General features: G+C 35.9%; 2 protein-coding genes across 4 annotated transcripts in view; one reads left to right on the plus strand and one right to left on the minus strand.

Annotated features, from left to right (window-relative positions):
* The first annotated feature begins 6 nt into the window (after positions 1–6).
* Positions 7–6652, plus strand: LOC142981288 (uncharacterized). The gene is made up of 16 exons (XM_076127085.1): positions 7–341; positions 644–778; positions 1223–1391; positions 1667–1770; positions 2061–2160; positions 2246–2350; positions 2668–2823; positions 2973–3019; positions 3903–4241; positions 4501–4638; positions 5024–5192; positions 5462–5571; positions 5640–5739; positions 5896–6000; positions 6223–6378; positions 6580–6652. Exons 1-16 carry the CDS (start codon positions 7–9, stop codon positions 6634–6636), a joined length of 2325 nt encoding a protein of 774 aa, XP_075983200.1. The 3' UTR covers positions 6637–6652.
* spas (spastin) overlaps positions 6646–23919 on the minus strand; it is a 37436-nt gene continuing 20162 nt past the window's right edge. For all 3 annotated transcript variants that reach the window (XM_076127171.1, XM_076127170.1, XM_076127169.1), the window contains 4 exons: positions 22103–22293; positions 21470–21666; positions 18603–18776; positions 6646–18194 (listed from right to left, as the gene is read on the minus strand). In XM_076127171.1, the coding sequence (XP_075983286.1) occupies positions 18613–18776; positions 21470–21666; positions 22103–22293 (552 nt within the window). In that variant the 3' untranslated portion in view covers positions 6646–18194; positions 18603–18612. The remainder of the gene's footprint in view (positions 18195–18602; positions 18777–21469; positions 21667–22102; positions 22294–23919) is intronic.

Here is a 23919-nt window from a genome sequence, read left to right on the forward strand (position 1 = left end):
ATCATCATGATGTCTTCAGAGGATCTCTATTTGAATAGAGCTAAATTTGTCATGACATATCTTGGTGTTTGGGTTCCAGCGAAAGACGAGTCAATTTTTAGAAAAATCTACAGAGGTTTTATGATGACTCTTCAGTATTTGTTCCTGATCTTTCAAATAATTTATATCTTTCAAGTATGGGGAGATTTGGATGCTGTATCCCAAGCTTCGTACCTGCTGTTTACTCAAGCATGTCTTTGTTTGAAAGTGACCGTTTTTCAAATCAATATGGATATGCTGCGGGAACTGTTGAGGCTTATGGACGAGGATATCATGAAGCCGAAGAATGGTACACATGAGAAGTATGTAGCTTATATAGTAAAGTGTTGGAATACACAAATAATCTCAATTACCAATCGCAACCAGACAGCACAAGATATTCTTCATCTTCATCAGGTCCATGTGTTTGGTTTAGGAGGCTAAAAGGGGGTTATAAGTTGGAAACGTTTTTGACTTGGCTCTGGTAGGTGTTTTATGGAAGTCATCATTTTACGAGCGACTTCAGCCGCTAGTTCAATAATGAGAATAGCACTTGCAAGTATTTGTGTATTCCGACTTCAGGTATTACACCTTTTTAGGTCTTATACAGCTTACTCCCTGATAGAATATTAAAGTTGCAGGCAAATCGCATCAAAAGGTTGCTGTTGGCATTCATGATTAGTTCCCAAATAACTTGTGGGATGTGGGCCCTAAAGCCGTTGTTTGATGATGCTGAAAAGAAGTTTCCTTTTGATATGTGGTGAGTACCCGGCGTTCTTTGCATGTAGATGATGTAGGTACAAACTCATGCGATCCTTTAGGTACTGTACTCTAAATGAATTAAACATTTTATGTTGCTATAATGACCATGCGTTATAGTGTTGACGTCATAGTATGATTGTGCATAACATTCTCATTTTCCTGTAAGGTAGGTACCTATTTCGGAGTCTCTCAATAGAAATAAATTGACCTTGAAATAGAAGTACGTAGACTTCAATAGTGAACCATTTAGTTTATGCTAGTGTTAATTTTACACTATCCAACTTAAACCAGATTTTGCGAAGATAGATAGGTAAAAACAGTAGACATTTTCTTTTACAGATGTAGTGTCAAATACAGTTTCCTTTAAAGTTGCTGGTTGAAGACTGAAGCTATTACCCAAACCTGTAATTTGCTATAAAATTAGTGTTTTCTTACTGTTTAGGATGCCAGTAAACCCCGAGAAGGTTGTCCAATACTACATCGGATACGCCTTCCAACTGGTCACTATTTGCATCAGCGCCTACATGTATTTCGGAGTGGATAGCGTCGCGTTCTCCGCAGTCATCTTTGGATGCGCACAGATTGACATCATCAAGGAAAAGATTATGGGTGTACGAGTGTATTACTATATAGAAAGCAATTGTAACTTTACGGATGCCTCGGTTTCTCTTACTATAGTATAAATAACTGCTACCTAGCTAAAGCGACGCCAATAGCCGTAAAATGTACTCATATTTAAGGCATAAAAAGATGAAGAAGAAGCTTTTCTAGTATTAACGAAGAACTGACTACAAATTCCTTACCTAGAGACTTTTGGCCTATGTTCTATGTTTGCTCATAGCTTCATTGTGAAATAATTTTGCATTTACATTTTTTTCTTTTATAGATAACTCCCGTAGTTGGTAAACGGGGTCGGGAGGCAGTAGAAGCTCTCTCTGAGAATTATAAAACTCTTGTCGACTGTCTCAAACATCACCAAGCTGTAATAACGTAAGTTCTTGAACTCCTGGAGATACTTAAAATAACAGATTTCGACTGCCTACATGGCACAGCTGTGGTTCAGGTCGTCAAGCCGCTAACATTGCGTCGGGAGGTCGTGGCTTCGAATCCCACACGGAATAACATTATTTGTGTGTTGTGTCCGTGGTTTGGACGTTTGTAAAAGTCCCCGCCTCATAAGAGCCATTCTTAGTGTGGGAGTTGTCTCTTTTTCAAGTAAGTAAGTTGTCTCTTTTTTTTGTGGCATTGTGTTTTTATTAGACCGTTTTTTGTCGTTTTAGGTTTACGGAGCTGGTTGAAAACGCTTACCACTCATATTTACTGTTCCAACTCACTGGCAGTGTCGGGATTATTTGCATGTCAGCGTTGAGAATTCTGGTCGTAAGTATAATGGCAGCCATTGTAGATATATAAATTGCTCTTGAAGGTTTAACTGAATATAATGTATCTGTCATTTCATTGGCAGCTGGATTGGCGTAGCGTGCAGTTCTTCTCAATCCTAACTTACCTGTCAGTGATGATCAGTCAACTGTTCGTGTGCTGCTGGTGTGGACACGAGCTAACTGCTATTGTAACTACATTACTTTATCAGTAACTACTAATACGTACCTAGTCATACTAATCTTTTTTTCTTAGTCTTCATTATTGCTCTCGTTTTGATTGGTGTAGGTAGGCGTCGAGTTTTTTGGTGCTACCAAATTATTAGAATTATATAAGATTTGTAAGCGGTGTTTGGTATCCATAAGCTTTTTTTCTGCTTTCTTGATTGCGCTACAGTTACATTACACTTTTCAAAGACAGTATCGAGCTTTATCGGAAGTTTAGCTATTACACTTATTTTTTTCTCTCGTTGAAGAATGCTCTTTGTACGTAATCTTTGGTTTCTAGAGTGAGGATCTCCACACGGTGTTCTACAAGTGCATCTGGTATGAACAAGACGTGAAGTTCAAGCGAGACCTGTGCTTCGCCATGATGCGCATGAGTCGCCCTCTGGTACTGCGAGCTGGACGCTACATACTACTGTCCCGGCAGACTTTTGTTGCTGTAAGGTCTTTTATAAAGCAGCTAACATTTTTGTAGTAGTAGTTCGCCAGTATTTGTGACAGCTGATTGTGTTTCTCCCTTCCTGTAGTTTTTTTCTTTCATTTTAATATAATTACTAATTCTTGTCAATAATTAATGTTATATTTCAGATACTACGAATGTCGTATTCGTACTTTGCTGTGCTGAATCAGACTACGTAACGAGGAGGAAATATGCAACAATTATCTTCATGAAAAAGTGTTGTAGAAATTAGGAAACTTCACTTTATTTATTAGAGTAGCAAAAACTTGAATAAAGTGTAGAATAAGTATCTTTCCTTTTAAACTTTCTGACTAAGAAATTCGAATATTGTTCGAACTAAAACCCTCTCAATGTAGGTATGTGAATCAAATCACAGTAAATGTCTGCAGCAATTAAATCAATTAACGCCTTTCAAGAAAACTTTCAATGCGAAATTTTTTTTTATTGATGCACCATGCGTCTATTCCTTTTCTAAGGATCAACTTACTTTGACTTTATTGTCCACATAATACTGCAGATTCTATTCACCTAGGCGTTTGTCGCCTCAATGTATCAATAGGAATGGTACCTAAACCAAATTGATTGACAATTTAAAAATAATAAAAAGATAATAAAATAAGAATCTGATTAGCGAATTGCGCTCTCCTTTAAATAATATAGATGATATCCAGTAGATAAGTATAACAGTTAACACTAGTTATGGGTTGGCGTTAAGTTGTTTATACGAAAACTATATAGGTACTTACCTAGATAGAAGAAAACCAAGTTAGGTAACCAAACACAAAGCGAAACTTGGGTATACGTCTACAAAGGCAAGTCTGTAGGTACGAAAACTACTCGAGTGTAAGTTGTTCTCTAAAACTAAAGCAATTACACAGCGTCTGCAATTTATAACACATCAAGAATCAACAGCGATTAAAACTTTTAACAGACAATTGTACCTACATACAAGTTTTGCGTTTAACTATTCATGGTGGAAGGAAATATAAAGGGAACTCATTGGAATATTTTGAACAGTCCGACGTTCTACATTTCCATTTGCAAAGTACTTAAATAAATATGGGAGTTAAAAATACTTCCTTATACCTTGGTCGTCCGGACAAAATCTTAAGTTTTTTCGGTGTTTGGCCTCAGCCGAATAACTACGTAATTTTAAGGAAACTATGGATGCTTTTTGTGATGTGGACGCAGTATTCTTTTCTAGTATTCGAGATAATTTACATAGTAGATGTTTGGGGTGATATCGATGCGGTATCAGAGGCCTCTTACTTGCTGTTCACGCAGGCTTCCCTGTGCTATAAGTCGACGGCTTTCATGGTGAATAAGGGGAATTTGATTCAGTTGCTAGAGTATATGGATAGCGATGTGTTTGAACCTAAGTCTGAAGTTCATGAAAAGTAAGTACTTTTCTTTCTAAATACTTTTGAAGCAGTTTTTTCTGTGCCTTCAGCACGCCTAGAGGCAGAATGCCGTCGAAAGCATACTATTTAGTCGGTACGGCAAAAGCTCTCTGCCAGTGTTGGGTACCACCATAATAGGACTACAGGTACAGACCATTTACACATAAAAAATAACTAATTTAGGAAATTAAAGTAAAAAATATGAATACACTTTTCGCTCACCCACTCTGAAACTAAGTGTCGGTAATTCTGCTAGGATTTTAGAAGGACAAGCGACCAAGATAAAGCGCCTGTGTTTATTCTTTCTGACGAGTGCTACAACTACTTGCACGTTGTGGGCCTGCATACCGCTGTTTGATGCTGCTAGCAAAAGATCTTTCCCTTTTAGGATTTGGTAAGTACGCAAGAATATAACTATACCTACTACCTATACATATTATACTAATATAGGTACTATTTACCACCATGAAATAGCGCTTGGAACAGCAGACGGGTTTTGTATTATGACACAATTGCGTCATGAGTCAGGTCAACAGTTTGATAGAGGTCTTACATAATAATATGTAGATACTCAGATAAGTGATTAGGAATAGTCCAAATATCACAAATCAAACACGTTCAGGAGACCGGGTAGACAACAGGAAATACGAAGGATTGCTATTAAATGGGAAAGGTTCCAACATCTACAATATTCTATAATCTATGTAAAAATTACATTGAAATCAAACCTTATTCTAGAGCGTGGGATTCACTGCTTCATTTTTTTATTGATATCGCAGGATGCCAGTAGAACCAACGAAGTCTCCACACTACGAACTAGGTTACTTGTACCAGATCATCAGCATCTACATCAGTGCGTTCTTGTTCATCGGAGTCGACAGTGTCGCCGTTACAATGATCATGTTCGGTTGCGCTCAACTTGAGATTATCATGGATAAAATTAAGAAGGTAGGAATTATTAATTAGCAAATTATTTGAACACTTACTTCATATATTATTTACTATTTATCTATTCAACTAGCCAGAAAGGGTATTAAAGGATGTAGAGGAAAGAGGCTCATGTCTTGCAGTGTGTAAACAAAAGCTTTTAACAATAATGATGATAGAATATAAAAGCTTTAACGATTTAAATAACATTCCTCGGAGATTGGTACTATGGCGGAAATAGCAGTCTCCAAACACCCTTATATAAATCCGTACTTATGTTCTTTTTGTAGGTGGAATATGTAAATGAATCAGGGAAATCGAAACAGGAACAGAAAGATATAATTAAAACCAATAACGACCTTCTTGTGGAGTGTGTTAAGCAACATCAAACGGTGGAAAAGTAAGTAAACCTGGAATGATAAGACACAGCTTACATATTGAACAGTAAATAGGTTTGTCTGATTGCAGGTTCATTCAGCTGGTGGAAGATACGTATCACGCGAATATATTCTTCCAACTGAGTGGAACTGTTGCGATTATCTGCAATATTGGACTGAGGATCTCTATCGTATGATCTTGTACTTAATAATTACTTTACAGAGTCTAGCTAATTGCTATAAAATGCTGTATATTTTGATAGTGCTAGTTTAATTAAATGTGATTTAATAGAGAATGTCTGAGTGACTGAACAGTAAGCAGATCGTAATACTTGTAAGTTTTATAGGTGGATCACAAGAGCGTCCAGTTCTTCTCCATGATCAACTACATGGTGACCATGTTGTCGCAGCTGTTCCTCTACTGCTGGTGTGGACACGAGCTCACTATAAGGGTAACTTGTAGCCTTAAATCAACCTTTTTGATAGGTTCCTCGTGAGTTCGGCTTTTTTCTTACCTGAGTGATTAGCTAAGCTAACGACAGTTATCTAATTACACTGAAAACCCACCCGTAAAACATTCGCAGATAGCCTTCGTATTTCTATTGAATCGTTCTTGCATGTATTAACACTAATATCCACCGAATATTACAATAACACAGTCTTTTGTCTCTTAGAGCGAGGATCTTCGTGACTGGTTATATCAATGTCCATGGTATGAGCAAGGTATCAAGTTCGGAAGAGCTCTCTGGATAGCTATGGAGCGTATGAAGAAACCCATCATATTCAAAGCAGGACATTACATATCGCTGTCTAGGCCTACGTTTGTTTCGGTAAGTTTATTAGAGACCAGCCTTTTCCTTTTATAGACTTTCACTCCCGATATAAGACACCCCTTTTACTAGGTACCAATAAAGTAAAGTTGCTGTTAAAATCTTTACATTCGAAACTGTTTGAATAAGAATTTGACAGCCGTCATTAGTGACAGATGTAAATGTCACCACGATAAATTAATATACATTTATTATTTCCAGATTCTACGATGTTCGTACTCATACTTCGCAGTCCTAAATCGAGTAAACAACGAATAAAACAACAAATTCACAAATTAATTGTTTATTTATAAACCGTGTAGGTATCACATATGCTTAGTGTAACATCCACGACATTTTAGGCGAAAGTGTGCTTAATTATGAAAAAATATTATTTTTTTCTTCCTCGTAACACTCAACGACACTTAACTAAAGCCATATACACATTATACAATATTTAGATTTAAGAAAAATGTCTTTATTTAACGCATCGCCAGCGACGAATAATGCAGGAGCAAATTGGAAAACTTAATTATTAAAAAATATAGTAGAATGTGTACATGGCCTAACATAGTTTTAGTATTTTAGTCAAATTGATAAATTCGTGCGCTTAAATTAAAATAACAATTAGCGTAAAGGCGAACGTGTAAAAACAATTACAACCACGTTTTAGAATTTAAATTCGCAATAAATACGAGACAAGGAATATTTATACGACAACGGCGTGCATAACTAATATTCCAAACTCTTAATCGATTATTTATAAAAAACTAACGCATTATCAACCAACATTATAACTTATTTAAAAAATGCAAAATTTAATACAATCAACTCAAGTCTTCGGCCTTTTATTTCAAAAGCTATAGACGCAGGTTCGCTTTCTCCTATAGCCTCTGAAATCCAATACTTTTATATTCAAGTTGTCGTGACCTAAATTCTCGAACAAAACAATTTAACAGATTTTTCAACCAATTTATTTGCAGCCGTTTCGTATAAATAAACCTACAGTTCAACATACAAATCTGAGTTCACATTAACATCGGTATTTTTAGCAAAACTTGACTAAATAGAACCAGGAGTTTAATATAGAGTTATTTGATTGTGAAAATAACTTGTTGATATTTTTCTCTTAATAGACTTTTGGACCAATATTAGGTAACATGGATTGGTATTTTTTATTATTCTCTGGGGCTCTTAATTTGCCCATGTAGGTGGATTTACCACGACTATATTGAATGTAATATGGTAATTTATTGGTTTGAATTATTTTTAATATTCGGTATGATTATGCACTTATGTGTATAGTAGTAATCTTGGACTCATCAGTGTTATTAGGTCGACATTGCATTTAATTTTTCAAGTTTTGCTATCCAGACCTCCATACATTCAGTTTCGTATATGTCTCTTATATTTAGCACAATAAAGCAAAATACAAACCGTACATTTCATTTAATACCTTACCCTTAAAACAACCACATCAAAACGACTTAGGAAATAATTTTGAAATATTTTTTATATGGTAACAATCAGTCGCATGCCGTTACTTATTTGTTACGAAGCTCATTTTAGTTTGAAATAACATTTTTTTGGCTGCCTGTCATACTAAAGCAAAGGTAAGTTAAAGGAGAAACACAATACTTGAACCTTTAGAACTGAAACTCTGTAAGGCGGACGCCGGAGACCATATAAAAGTGCTCCGTAGCAGACGCATGCAAGGGCATCCGTTTGTTGTCTACGAGTGTCCGTTTAACGCAGTTTCAGGCCTAACAAGTGAACACATTTAATCGAATACCTTTCTTTGTTAAAAATATTCCGTGCTAACGTGTCGGTTGTTCTACAATCGCTGTTATTTCGTTTGAGAGTTTAAACAGCATTTTTTATTTTTGTTAGTTATTGAAAAAGAGCAGCATGTTATTGCTCTTAGTCACGAGGATAATGACTTTAGTTCATTATGCAACTTAAGGAAGTGAGACATCACATTACATATGCAAAAAATACCAAAAATATATGCACAATACCAACGAAACAATGAAAAATTCGCACGGAATTTTTTTGCATACAATTGAATTTAAAAGATGACAAAGACATAAAAATATGTAAGGAAGTTGTATGTTTCTTTAGTGTGACAGACAGACAGACAGAAGCGTAAGTCGACGTAACAATACGTGTGATTATAATATAGTGCGCATAAAACAAAATAAGGCATTGGGTGTTATTATCGATATCACAGCGATGCAGAGCATGGATGATACGAAAGGAGAATGAGATTGTGTATTAATGTAATGATGAAGACAATTGCGAGCCGCGTAGAGATATTTTTCAAACTGATATTTCGTGATTGATGAATATTGATTGTTAAAAAGGAAAGGTAAGCGCCCATAAGTGATATTAATGTGAAGGAATAAGGGCTATGTAGTGAAGTTGGCACAAAACTGAGACGATTTTGAATCTTTGGCAGTTTGGCAGTAGTCAAAATAATGATTATGAGAAATCGTGCATTCGGCCAAATGTCCTGAAGTGGGCAAAGATCTGAATGGATTTAAAAATGACGATTTAAAATATGAGATCAGGGACAGATCCAAAGTAGGTTATTGTGTGTACATGGAGATATATGGAAAAGCTTATATTGATGAAAGGTACAAAACTTTAAGTTAGCGACTCGCAATATGTATGATGTCTGAGTAAATGATGTAAGCGCTATTCAGCTAGCTAGTTCAGCTGTCAAATATTTTTTATAAAAGATTTCATTGTTTTAAGAGATTCACTTAACGATATCATATTTCTTTAGAAATTAGATACACATCTTGACTGTTCTTTATAAAATGAACAACTTTCTCTTTTATTAATATCGTTGTTCTGTGTCACTTGAAAGATGCCATTTATTATTTCAAGATTTTTTTACTCATACAACAATCAAGAAAAATAGTTAAAGACACGGATAAAGTAGGGGACAAATGTCTCTCGATGTATATCGCTAGCGATGTCAGGAGATGTATTGCGACGTTGCCAGACTTCGCTCAACATGCAATGCTTTGCTCGCGCTACGAATTTTATAAGTCGCGCGATGTCGCCACATACGTGACAGCAAAATTATAGTCTTTAGAATAGTTAATTTGTCTCCTACTGTGTCCGGAGCAATAAAGTATTTTAATTATAAATATTTCATTGTATATATTTTTTAAATTATACTTAGCTAGCGATTGGCTATCTATAGCGTATCTTACGTAAGTATTCGTGAATAATTTCTGGATATGTGTGTGTGATTCATAAGTTTTTCATTCAGAATATTGTTTGTAGTAGTCTATAGATGTGTGCGTAAGTGTAATAAAGAGTTAACATACAAGGCCCTATTACATCGATGGAGTCGAAAACAGACCCATTTTATCAAGCAGTATATACTCTTGAAACCATTGGCTTATGTTAGACCCTTGAATAACATGTGGGCAGATCCCATCGATCTAAAAAGGGCCTCGTATCAAGTCTTACAGTTTATATCTGTTAAAAGTACTGCCGAATGTTTCAAGTTTGTGAAAGGCCGCGACAGTGCAGTGCAGTAATTGCATGCGATGAAAAGGAATAAAACCCGGAAAGGAAAACACGAGAAAACCTTAACGTAAATCGCAGCAATACATAAAGACTGCAAACCGTTAAGTACGTCCCACAGCCGATACAAAAGTTATTTGGCGCTTTAATTATAAAATATTAACGACATCACTCAACCAAAAGTTTCCACATGTAAAATCTAATATAAAAATCGAAACTTCACATTTACCAAAACGTAACGTACTCATGCAAATTTCTAACAACCAAACAACATTAGAATACGACGATAAAAAACCGAAAAAACATTGTCAAAAGTCCACAACCGAATTGAACAAAAATATTTTAAAATTGTTGATAAAATCACAACGTTGTTTGTTACTACGCTTGCACACTTGCCTTTAATTTAATTACAAGAGATGTTCGCGAATAAACCTCGGCATACACTACTATACATGATCGGTATAAACTCGATCAACACCCACTTATCATTGCTAAATTAATATAAAAACAAGATCCACGCGAAACCAACAGTGCTAAAGCGAACTTATTTAAAACTTAACCAGGTTTGTTTTGCCAAAATAGTTCCCAAAATATCCTTAATTAATTTTCATTTACTTTACACTCGTATTAAAATATTCATTATTCAGTATAAACGCACGTTTCATTCAAACTTCAAAGTCTTAACTCGCCCTAAACTTTTAGTAGTGTATGGCGGGTTTTTGATATCATGAATTAATCTATCTAAATACCTCTGTCCACTAGACGGTTTATCCTCAGCTGCCATTATTACGAATACATTGAAAGCTTGAATTAATAATTATATTGCTTTACTCTTAATTGAAAACTGACTCGATACAATCCACATGATGATCCATTTACACTTATTGAAGCAAATATTTCCACACAATTTACTCCTGATGGAAAACTGTCACCATTATTTTTTCGCTCCACCAAATCCTACCCTTTATCAACTAAAACGCGTCAGTGGACAGTAGGCCTAAGGATCAAAAAATAATCAGTTTAGATTAGCACTAGGAATGGTAACACTATCTAAATAGTGGCGTATCTACATAGCTGCAGACTGTGGCGTGATCTTTCATCTACTTACGTACCTTCTTTCAGTTATTCCTTGTACAAAGCTATACTACCGCAGAATGCTCTACGATATGTATGCAACCCTTTCAATATCAAATTATGATATGCATTCCTTCTCTAGTCACAAAGCCCCGAGGTACGGGCCTAATACACGTCCTTGGGGTACAACACATAAAACTCACTGTTTTACTATTAACAGGTAGATTTTTGTAAGCTTTTCCTGTCATCAAAACCGCTTAATATATATAGGATTTCAGACAGAACTAGAGACAACATCCAGTATTAATTTCTTAAAGATAAATATCATAGCAAATTCTCTCAAACGCCTTACAAGAGTCACGCCACAGCCTAAGCACAAACATATTGGGCAGAGCTACTGAGTTACATTAACTACAATACGTTAAACTAATACGTTACGCACTAACCGCTATGTCGCTGTACTCTTAGGAAAACTGTTCGCTATCGTTACAAAAAAACTATTTAACTTTTGGCCTTTAACTTAAGAGGAAGCGCGCACTAGTGACTATTCCGCGACCGGTCTGTCTCTTACAAATCTATGCAGTCTCATACGCATAGCCAGTTGCGCTCACCGGTCGGTAAACGATCTGTGGATTTAGCAATCTTTGGCGCGGTCATTCCATAGATGGATGACCGCATAGTGCTATATTTTGAACTGAGCGTCTCCGAGTTTCGGAAGGCATGTTAAAAGTCGTCCCGGTTGTTGCTAATTAAGATAACAATAGTTAAGTCATGTCAAAGGCTTTAGGGCTACATGAACAACTTCGATACTAGATTGACCACTAACCATACGATAAGATGAAGAGATCTCCATTCATATCCATAAATTTGATAAGAGTGTAGAAACAGTCACAGTGAAAAGTCACCAGCGAGCGCTTGTTCTAACAGTGTGAGCTTACAAGCGGGAGTTACTACGAAAGGTAAAAATATCGAAGCAAATTAGTAACTATGTGAGACTTTAAAAGTAATGTTAATCCTAAGGAAGATTTGATTTTCATTAATCGATTTAGTATATAAATAAACTAGTCCCAAAAATTAAGGGATATAAAAAAACATCCAAATTTTTGGGTGATTTTCAACAAGCTGTAACTCTGAGGAAAATGGTTGTACAGAAAAAATAAAAAAAGCAAATTGTAGCTCCAAGTGTCTAGTTTTCAGATATGACCATGAATTTTTTTTGTCATGGCCAGGTCTGGAGAAATCCTACGAAAACTACCGAAAAAAAAAATTCCAAAGTTTTTCCCGTCTAAAAAAAGGTCCACGGGCTTCAAAAAATTTTTTTTGATTGTTTCGTTCAAAAGCTCTTTTAGAAAATTTAAGCTTCTTTAATTTGCTGTATTCAAAAAGCCTGTACGACGATTTGCCGCGGAGTTATCGTCAATCAAAGCAAAAAAGTTCTTTTTGACTTTGATATTCAATAACTCCGGAAATAATGATTGTACAGGAAATCAAAGGAGGGTTTTGAAAACTGCACAATATTCCCTATAAGAAAATGTAAACATCTTTGAGAAAAAAAAATTTTTGAATTGAAAACTCGGACTGAAAAAAGGACAAAAATTCGCAAAATTAAGGATATTTGGATAACTTGGTATAACTTTGGATAAAATGGATGAACGAAAGATATCGTCGGTAATTTTTCAACCTCAAAGTGTCCCCTAGAATCCCTCAAAAATTCAAAGCGCTGCGATGTTTTTTTCATTGTGCCCCAAAGCTTCAAATTCTTTGTTTTTGCAAAATCACCATTGTGAGCAATTTCATGATTGTTATTCATTTTTTTAATAAAATTTTTTTTTTGTCTCTAAAATCTTTACTTTTTCGATTAAAAAGATTGTCTCACCACAATCGACGCCCAAGCATGTCCCAAACATGCTCAATTGGGTTCAAATCAGGACTCATAGCTGGATGATTAAGCGTTGTTACGTTGTTTGCACGGAGAAAAAATCGCGTGCGAACTGCAGTATGAGGATGAGGATGAGCATAGGCACGCGATTTGCTTTTTGATCGAAAAAATAAAGATTTTAGAGAGAATTTTTTTTTTTTTATCTAATCAATTCAAAATTGCTCATAATGGTGATTTTTGCAAAAACAAAGAATTTGAAGCTTCGGGGCACACTGAAAAAAACATCGCAGCGCTTTGAATTTTTGAGGGATTCTAGGGGACACTTTGAGGTTGAAAAATTACCGACGATATCCTTCGTTCATCCATTTTATCCAAAGTTATACCAAGTTATCCAAATATCCTTAATTTTGCGAATTTTTGTCCTTTTTTCAGTCCGAGTTTTCAATTCAAAAAAATTTTTTTTTCTCAAAGATGTTTACATTTTCTTATAGGGAATATTGTGCAGTTTTCAAAACCCTCCTTTGATTTCCTGTACGATCATTATTTCCGGAGTTATTGAATATCAAAGTCAAAAAGAACTTTTTTGCTTTGATTGACGATAACTCCGCGGCAAATCGTCGTACAGGCTTTTTGAATACTGCAAATTAAAGAAGATTAAATTTTCTAAAAGAGCTTTTGAACGAAACAATCAAAAAAATTTTTTTGAAGCCCGTGGACCTTTTTTTGGACGGGAAAAAATTTGGAATCTTTTTTTTCGGTAGTTTTCGTAGGATTTCTCCAGACCTGGCCATGACAAAAAAAATTCAAGGTCATATCTGAAAACTAGACACTTGGAGCTACAATTTGCTTTTTTTATTTTTTCTGTACAACCATTTTCTTCAGAGTTACAGCTTGTTGAAAATCACCCAAAAATTTGGATGTTTTTTTATATCCTTTAATTTTTGGGACTAGTTTATTTATGTGATCGTACAATTCGTTGTACATATACAGGAAGTGAATGTGCATATAAGTTTTTAACTAATTACGTCTTCGTATTTGTACTAGTGTTACGAGTATATGAGAAGACTGTTTCTATATTGTAAAGAGCTAGGCTCGGTGCTGAGAATAAAACTACTTCATACTTTTGCCCTTTATAAATATAAGTTCGAGTATACGTTTCATTTCATTGTAACTCCCGCATTGTACTACCGTCAAAAAAATAACAGTAATTTTTTTCCGATGTTTTTTATTTTCGGATCAAAAACTGTTATTTTTTTCTTTAGCATATACCATCGAGACATTGAAAAGCGGCGTAAGTGACAATTCTGAACCATTATTACTTTATAACACTACTGAATACATTCTATGTACACCTTGAAAACGTTTCGTTCGTCTCGACAGTTCCAAAAGCCAACACAGATTAGCTACTTTTTAGTTCCAACGCCAAGTTATTCCACACAGGGATTGGAAAATAGCTAGTATATAGAAGCCCTAAATGGCACACTATGTCTTTACACAACTGCGTGGTCCAGTAATCGATAATTTCCATTAAATAACTGTCAATCTAAGACAGATTCATAACAAACTATTACGAAAATATATCATTTGTTTACGCTCAAAAGCTTGCTAAACACATATTCGGTTCGGCACGTTTGGTTTGGCAATATTTTTCGAACAACAAAACCGACTCGACTCATTTGTTCGGCTTGTGCCGATCGTTCATCTACACATATTCGGTTTTACCGCCCGGCTACACCGATTAATGCCGAACCGTATATCTATGTAGCAAACCAAACACATCGTTTCCCTTACAACTTTTTGAGCAAACGATTTACATTCTGCTAAGGAAGTGCGTGCTACCCGTTTTTAAATGTCATTACCAAACAAACTACTCATAAGATTCGCAGCGTATTCATAAAACATAATTTCATATCGCGATTGCGGCAAGAATAAAATGAAGAGAAATAAAAAAAATCAACATAATTAGATTATTAAGTACATTGCATAACAATTTTTATAAAATGAAAGGAGATCATCCACGCTCCATACATTTTTGGGCCTTATTTCAAAGTGCCGGCCAACAAAAAAAAGTGGCATGTATCGATAGAGCTAGCCATTTGAAGCAATAGTTAGTATGGCACGAAACCGGTAGGATCGCTTTGAACCGAGTTATACAGGTTTGAAGATTCATAATATTCAAACATTAATTCCTTTCTGAAAGTGCTGTGAAACATAAATAATGATTGATTTTGCTAGAATTAACTATCTAAAGCAACTTTCATTGTGAAGCGACTACTCTAAAGTTGATTTAAGCTCGTAAGCACACGTATCAACTCGGAAACGGGTCGTCACCGTATCAACTCGAGCTCATCAGTATTATTTGTATGTTATTCCCTACTGTAACACACTTATCGGAATCGTTATGTGATCGCCCCGGCTCACGACCATGGGAGTGGTGCGTATGCGCATTATGCATACACCAGCACGCAGGGTGGAGTGCGGGGCTATGTGCAAATTCCGATAGAAGGGTGGGCATACCTTCTAAACCGCAACATGTGTCCTCATAACAAGGGCCCTAATCACAAATGGTGCCCGAAGCACAAAATATTGTTCCACATGCCGATGAGTCGGACATAACAACCCAACGGCAACACTCTAGATGACCTCTTACCTAGACGATGGTTTGTTAGTTGCACACAATCGAGGGTGCGGCCCCTTGGGTTCGCTAAGGGAGGATACGCTGACCTTGCGCTAGTCGCCAGTGACCAGTCCAGTGGCGACGCATTGAGGCGCCAGGGGAATCAAACTCGCACCAAAGGGGCCGCACCCTCGGTTATGTGCAACTAACAAACCATCGTCTAGGTAAGAGGTCATCTAGAGTGTTGCCGTTGGGTTGTTATGTCCGACTCATCGGCATGTGGAACAATATTTTGTGCTTCGGGCACCATTTGTGATTAGGGCCCTTGTTATGAGGACACATGTTGCGGTTTAGAAGGTATGCCCACCCTTCTATCGGAATTTGCACATAGCCCCGCACTCCACCCTGCGTGCTGGTGTATGCATAATGCGCATACGCACCACTCCCATGGTCGTGAGCCGGGGCGATCACATAACGATTCCGATAAGTGTGTTACAGTAGGGAATAACATACAAATAATACTGATGAGCTCGAGTTGATACGGTGACGACCCGTTTCCGAGTTGATACGTGTGCTTACGAGCTTAAATCAACTTTAGAGTAGTCGCTTCACAATGAAAGTTGCTTTAGATAGTTAATTCTAGCAAAATCAATCATTATTTATGTTTCACAGCACTTTCAGAAAGGAATTAATGTTTGAATATTATGAATCTTCAAACCTGTATAACTCGGTTCAAAGTGATCCTACCGATTTTGTGCCATACTAACTATTGCTTCAAATGGCTAGCTCTATCGATACATGCCACTTTTTTTTGTTGGCCGGCACTTTGAAAAAAGGCCCAAAATGGATGATCTCCTTTGAATGCCTAGCACAGTTTTGCGACAACCATTACGAAAAATTTGGGACGCCTGTCGCAAAATTGTGTTAATTTAAAATTAATTTACTAAACCCTTGTAATGTTATAACTAAGGATTAATTATTATCTAACACTGGGCAGTGCTAACGCTAATCTATTCAACAGACTTACCGACAACCCTATGAGACAAGAGACAAGAGATAACATATTAAAAAATCTACTTGGGGCTATCAAGTCTTCTAAAATAACGACTAAAATATATGTTAACGTCTCAAATACATTGAAACTCTCTGATCTCTCTTTCTAATGAGCGAGACCGAGAGGTTTGACGTCATTTGACAGGTCCACAGATATTATAATCGCGTTGCGGATTTAGTTTATTTGAATATAGGATATTTTAATTATGGTATTATTGATTACTACGATGATTATATTATTTATACTATTAAAATAAATATGAAGATTAAATGGATTATTAAAATTATTTTGTGATATTTCATTATTAAAGAAATAAGGTTGTCGATAATTACTAAAATATAATATTAAAATTATCAATAATTTCATTAAGCTAATACAATTAATTGCAATGAATACATTCTGATATACAAAATGAGGTAATACTAAGGTAAACACAATAATTTGTACATATTTGTTCTGTGATACTAACTTTGTTCTATGTGGTAACAGTACTATTGTGTTTAAGAAGAGCTCTTGCAATTCAAAAATGTCCTTCAAATCTTAGGAAATCAATCAATTGATCGACGTATATATGTATGTCCTTACTATAATTGTAAAAAGGACCTTATTGTTACGTGAGTTAGCACGCATTTATGAATAGCAAGAACTCCGTACTAAAATTGTACATTATTATTTTGTGTTCTAAATAATATTATTCGATTAAAATAATACTTGAATATAATAAAATTACATGAGATTATTTATTGGAGTATATATTAAAAACTATTAAAATGCTTTCTCGTTGCATTCAGTGCTCACATCAAAGGAATTTATAAAATTGCCATCAACTGTCTGAAGCTGAATTAAACCGAACAAGCCAAAAGGTAATTTAAACTCTCTGGTATTTGACATAGAGGCCACTTTTCAACGTTCCTTTTGACTGGACGGGTACTACGAGGGCTAATGTAACCCGACTCGATGTAGTAGTGTTTGGCGTGCAAGCGATCTCTTCACATCTAGATACATCGAAAGCGACTACTCTAACGATCCGGGTTATATTATTTTTGACATTACCCGTGGACTTACGTTAGAATTGGAAATGGACTTTGTTTTTTAGTTATTATTTTTAAACTATTATTTTTACTTTATGTTAAGTGTTTCTTTGGTGGAATATAAATTGTTATCAGGCTGTTTAGTTGTTCTTGTGGTAGTTTAAAAATAATAACCTAGTACCACTATTAAGCATAGACATTGACATTGCATGGCAAGTTTTATATTACATGTATAATCGATACTGGCAATATCGATACTACTAATCGATTTAGGGCATCACTATTCATTATTGGACTGCAAACCACAATACAGTCAAGAAAGGTTTGACTAGATGCGATTTATTACGCATATTATTAAAATATAATGGAAATTTTAAGATTATAAAAAGTTGTCAATTTTAGAGGATCAAATACGTTTGCCTCGACTACACATAGGAATGTTTGTTACATTCAACGCTGAGAATATGGCTTATATGTACTTGTCTTGAGTGTAGTTGAGACTTGACAAAATAAATGTATATTTGAGCGATGAATTGAGTGATAAATATTATCAATTGTAAATCAACATCGTTCCGTCTATTCTATGTTCACTTAATTTAATGACTCACCACCGTACTTGCTTGAGTTAATTACCAATACCTGAAAATAAAAAGGACAGTTATATTTTACTTGAATTTGAAACAAGAATTTCGGTATATACCAATTTGTAATAAAAAAAAATGATGACGTAAATCATCTGTACTCTATCAGTGGATTAAGCGAACGCAAGTGTAGATATCTCGGGTTTGATTTCGGGTCAGGCCAAATACTGTCCGATTACTGTTTGATTATTCTCAATAGTACTTTCGAAGTCGGAGGGATACGTCATCGATTCGCCTCCAATTTGACCATTAAAACAATCAAATCGATATTTACAGTCATATTCATCACTTCGTCGATGTCCCCATTCTATGCTTTGGTAAGCCAAAATAAGTTGGAAATCACATAAGTAATAATAATGAGTGTCCAACATGAATAATACCAAGGATCAATATTATAAGGGTCTACCTGTATCAGTTCATAGTCCAAGATCCCCGTACTGCACGGACCACTTCTCGTAGGCGACGAGGCTGTGCGGCGACACCGAGGGTCTGATCCTCTTGAGCGCCTCCATGAAGTCCTGGTACGTGATGCTGCGCACCAGCGACAGGTCCAGGCACTTCACCTCTTCAGGGTCCAGTTCTGGAAGGAGAAAGTATTATTTATTACAGTTTTAAAGCCATGAGGGTTTGATGTATTAATAATATGTTTCTCGCATAATGCCGACTCTTAGGACCTATTTTATAGTTTGATGAATTAATAATATGTGTCGATTTCCAATTAATCCCTGGGATAAAATCTTTATATTTATAAAGATTAAGCGCAAGATCTTTAACCTACCGCAGGACATAAGTCGCCCGTTTATAAATATTTTTTGTGATATTGTTTTAAAGCTACAAAACCCTTTATAAAAATACTGTTTAAATTAGCAATATTCAGATATCATAATAATAAACACGACTAAAATAATTTTAAAACGATTTTGAAGTGCCTTGATGGAATATGAAGATTAAAAGAATCTCGGCAAATACGCTGTCAAAATGTATAATAAAAATATTATAGATAACATTTTCGAAAGTGCACTGCTAATTTGAATCTAACATTGTTCAAAATAATTTCACTTGTGCGTAACAGGGTTCATTCAGGTCAACTGTTACAAAATTGGTGTCAAATCAATAACACGCAATATTTTTGAGTAGGTGTTAAAGACTACTATTTACGAAAGATCAAGTTTGTAAGCCTCGGGTCATCACAATACCGCCCACGAACTGTCACGTTAATTTAATATACTTATTATAAATCATTTATAATAACAGGTATTGTACATTGTTACGTTAAAGCAGATAGTATCTTTATTTTTGTTTAGAATTATCGAAAAATATTTAAAGAAAAATCTTTTGGGTTGAGGACAAATTCCAAAAACACTGAACCGAATTTCGTGCGGTTTTCACCAATAAATAAATATATAAGCCATAGCTACCGTTTTTCAGAGAAAGCAATTTTCTTTTCTTTATGTGTAAGGGGGGGGGGGGGGGTCACTAATGGTATCAGTAAGGCATCAGGAAGGATGCATCAATACGTTTTGTTATGAAGCCATGATTTTTTTTCCAGAATAGTGTTTTATTAATTTTAAACTCAGCAATCCGAGATAAAGTTTTAGAACGAAGGAGAGAGTCACGCGAATTTAATAAGGATCACTAAATATTTATAATAACAGCTTTCATTTATTTGTTTAATGTCAATGTTCAGAGTGCAGTGGGCGTCCTATTGTATTCTAATGTTCGTTGTGACATGTTTGAGTAAAAGTGTGTCGCAGTGTGAGTTACTTAAGATGACAAAAAGGTGTTTGTGATTTGTATCGTAGAAGTACTTCTAGGATATGTTGCTCTTCTGTATAGATAGTTATCTTGTTATGCAATGAGTTTTAAGGTGACAACAGGACATTGTCTGTGATGTAGTGTTACTTAAGATGAAAGAATAGCTACTGGTAGTTCGCACTAGACGGGTGCTCCATGTGACTCTACTGTATAGATAGTTATCTTGTTATGCAATGGGTTTTAAGGTGACAACAGGACATTGTCTGTGATGTAGTGTTACTTAAGATGAAAGAATAGCTACTGGTAGTTCGCACTAGACGGGTGCTCCATGTGACTCTACTGTATAGATAGTTATCTTGTTATGCAATGGGTTTTAAGGTGACAACAGGACATTGTCTGTGATGTAGTGTTACTTAAGATGAAAGAATAGCTACTGGTAGTTCGCACTAGACGGGTGCTCCATGTGACTCTACTGTATAGATAGTTATCTTGTTATGCAATGAGTTTTAAGGTGACAACAGGACATTGTCTGTGATGTAGTGTTACTTAAGATGAAAGAATAGCTACTGGTAGTTCGCACTAGACGGGTGCTCCATGTGACTCTACTGTATAGATAGTTATCTTGTTATGCAATGGGTTTTAAGGTGACAACAGGACATTGTCTGTGATGTAGTGTTACTTAAGATGAAAGAATAGCTACTGGTAGTTCGCACTAGACGGGTGCTCCATGTGACTCTACTGTATAGATAGTTATCTTGTTATGCAATGGGTTTTAAGGTGACAACAGGACATTGTCTGTGATGTAGTGTTACTTAAGATGAAAGAATAGCTACTGGTAGTTCGCACTAGACGGGTGCTCCATGTGACTCTACTGTATAGATAGTTATCTTGTTATGCAATGGGTTTTAAGGTGACAACAGGACATTGTCTGTGATGTAGTGTTACTCAAGATGAAAGAATAGCTACTGGTAGTTCGCACTAGACGGGTGCTCCATGTGACTCTACTGTATAGATAGTTATCTTGTTATGCAATGGGTTTTAAGGTGACAACAGGACATTGTCTGTGATGTAGTGTTACTTAAGATGAAAGAATAGCTACTGGTAGTTCGCACTAGACGGGTGCTCCATGTGACTCTACTGTATAGATAGTTATCTTGTTATGCAATGAGTTTTAAGACAACATGACATTGTCATTTTTACCGACGCATTGCATGGGCCTTATCACGACTTGACGTGGTAGACAATAGGACTAGTAAACAGTTTTTGAAACATATTGAAGACTATTTACGAACTGTAGGTTTAAATATCAATTATTAAGAGAGGAGTGCGGGTGACGAAGAACAACGACTGGTTCTGCATTTTTGTTGCTTCCAATGCAACAAGTTTTAGATGCACGGCCCGTGTATCACGGGATACAAAGAGATTCATCGTAGTCGAAGATATATGTTGGGTTGTGTTCAAAGGGTCTTAGCAATAGCAGATGTGTTTAATCGGTGTTATCAAAGAGCATGTACTCACCCCGTATAGGTCCGAGCGCGGCGTCCCGGCACAGCGCGGTGAGGTCGGAGCCCGAGTAGCCGTCGGTGAGCGCGGCGAGGCGCGCCAGCTCGTCGTCGCTGAGCGCGGCGGCGGCGCCCCGCGCCAGCACGCGCCGCACCAGCGACATGCGCGTGCGCGCGTCCGGCAGCGACACGTACACGCGCTTCGGGAAACGTCTGACATATACGTGCAACTTTAGTATTGATAATAATCGCCATTGTCATACTTATTTATCACTACAAATTATCATAAATGATACGAAAGGTTTGTAATTATATTCAACCCATTAGGTAAGGTTGATGCAGCTCCAGACCATATTATGAGTGACTTCCCAACGACACAACTGAAAAGTTGTTACAACTGGTTATGGTAACAGGAATGTAATGGAGTGAAGTAAACTGTTATTCGCATCACATAACGATGTCCCTTGTACGCTTTCTCTAACCTGGCAAAGATACTTCTTATTTCATCTACCATCATTACATGGTTTACTTCATTCAACATAACTTTGTAATACAATATCCAATACTACGATACAACAAATACCGCTATATAAAGAGCTACGTCCAAATTGCCATGCTATCAACTTAAAAAACTGTTTATGGTTGTCACCTGAGAGCAGCTTCATCCAACTCCTGCGGTCTATTAGTGGCGGCCATGACGATAAGTCTGTCAGCGCCCGCGGCCGGCAGTCCGTCGAACTCCACGAGGAACTCGGTCTTGAGCCGCCGCGACGCCTCGTGCTCGCCCGACGAGCGCTCGCACAGCAGCGAGTCTACCTCGTCCACGAATATTATTGAAGGCTGTTCAACAAATTAAATAAATTAAGTTCAGTAGAAATAAGCGACAATTTTTAATTCTTTTGATATGACTTTTTTATCAAATACCTAGCTGAGCCGCGCAGCTCCGCTCACAAAATTTATTTCCATATTTTGTTTTTTCTTTACATAGAAACCTATCCGTGTCTTAGACAATTTTATAAAAACAATAAGTCGACTTTGTTGAGCCATATTTGAGTTTTGCATAACAACCCATTTGGTGATTCTTTTTTACCTATATATATATCAGAATATTTCAAGTATTTCGAAGAAATATACATAATATATTTTATCCATAAGAGCTTTTGATTCACATAAAATTAACGACAGCGTATTATATAATATGAACGCATAAACATACGTTACGTGCACGTGTTCTCAACATGGTAGGTTACGTGCGTTTGATTGCTGAAATACAAGCTTACATATATGCAAATAAAACCTGTATTTTAAAACAGCATTAAGCGTTTTGTCAATGCAACGAGTTAGTAACTAAAGTATACTGGTTGTGTTCAAATGTACTCCTATACTGATAAATCGATATTTCAAGACATACCTACCTACTTAAAAGCTTAATTGAAATGTTCTTATGTAGATTGGAAAATAGAGTAAACCATATATGCATTTAAACGTAATATTAACATAATATAATAATTTACAGATCTAGGTTACGTGGCCGTTTGACGAAAACTATATGAAATTTTACACCAAATTACATAAGCCAATATTTCAAGTCAAGGTGTCAAGGTATTGACATTGTCACTAATACGGTGAACGATATCAATATGAATATTGAATGTATGTGGATAGCGTGTGAAATGGCTATTATGACCCACGAGGTGGCTATAACTAGAACAGTTTATAGTATGTCAGGGATATAGGCAGTTTCAAATGCATATACTTTTATTGAGTGTTCAATCGATACGAAGTGAATATTTTATTTAGAAAAAGACGACTCGCGCACGAAGAATCACCCTTGTGGCGCGGAGGCTTTTGCAAACATACAAACATACACAACGTTCGATCAGACCCGATACAACTATTTGTGTATCGCACAGATATTTATGAAACGCGAAAGTTTATAAGTTATCCCATGGGATATACAAACCTTGTTCAGACTTTCAATTATGTAATGTTTGTCTGTTGACACCTCTATATACATAATTTATTATTTGTTATGACTGTGCTATATCATACCAAATATCCCAACATATGCGTATTCTACTTTATGAAGTTAGTGTGTTTTATAGTGAAATCTTTCTAACCTATAAGGCTAACATCTCGCTATATAGGGAACTGCTCCGAGCTGGTTAATGCCAATGGATTAAATATATTTTTTATCAAATAAAATAGTCAATAATATATTGCGAATAGGTTGTCTAAAAAAATTATAATAGACTGTTTTTTTAAACGGTGAAATAAGCGGGATCCTATACTATATCGCAATATTTTCAAAAGAGAAAACGATACATTTCTATCTAATGTAAACTAACTCTAAACAACAGCTAAACTTAAAAAGCATCTCAGTTCTTTCTTTCAGAGCAAAACATTATCCATAAAATAGAAAGTGTTATTTGTTTTTGCGACAATGAACAATCTATAGATATAAGG

Source organism: Anticarsia gemmatalis, chromosome 19 (genome assembly GCF_050436995.1).
Source record: "Anticarsia gemmatalis isolate Benzon Research Colony breed Stoneville strain chromosome 19, ilAntGemm2 primary, whole genome shotgun sequence".
Classification (NCBI taxonomy): Eukaryota; Metazoa; Arthropoda; class Insecta; order Lepidoptera; family Erebidae; genus Anticarsia; species Anticarsia gemmatalis.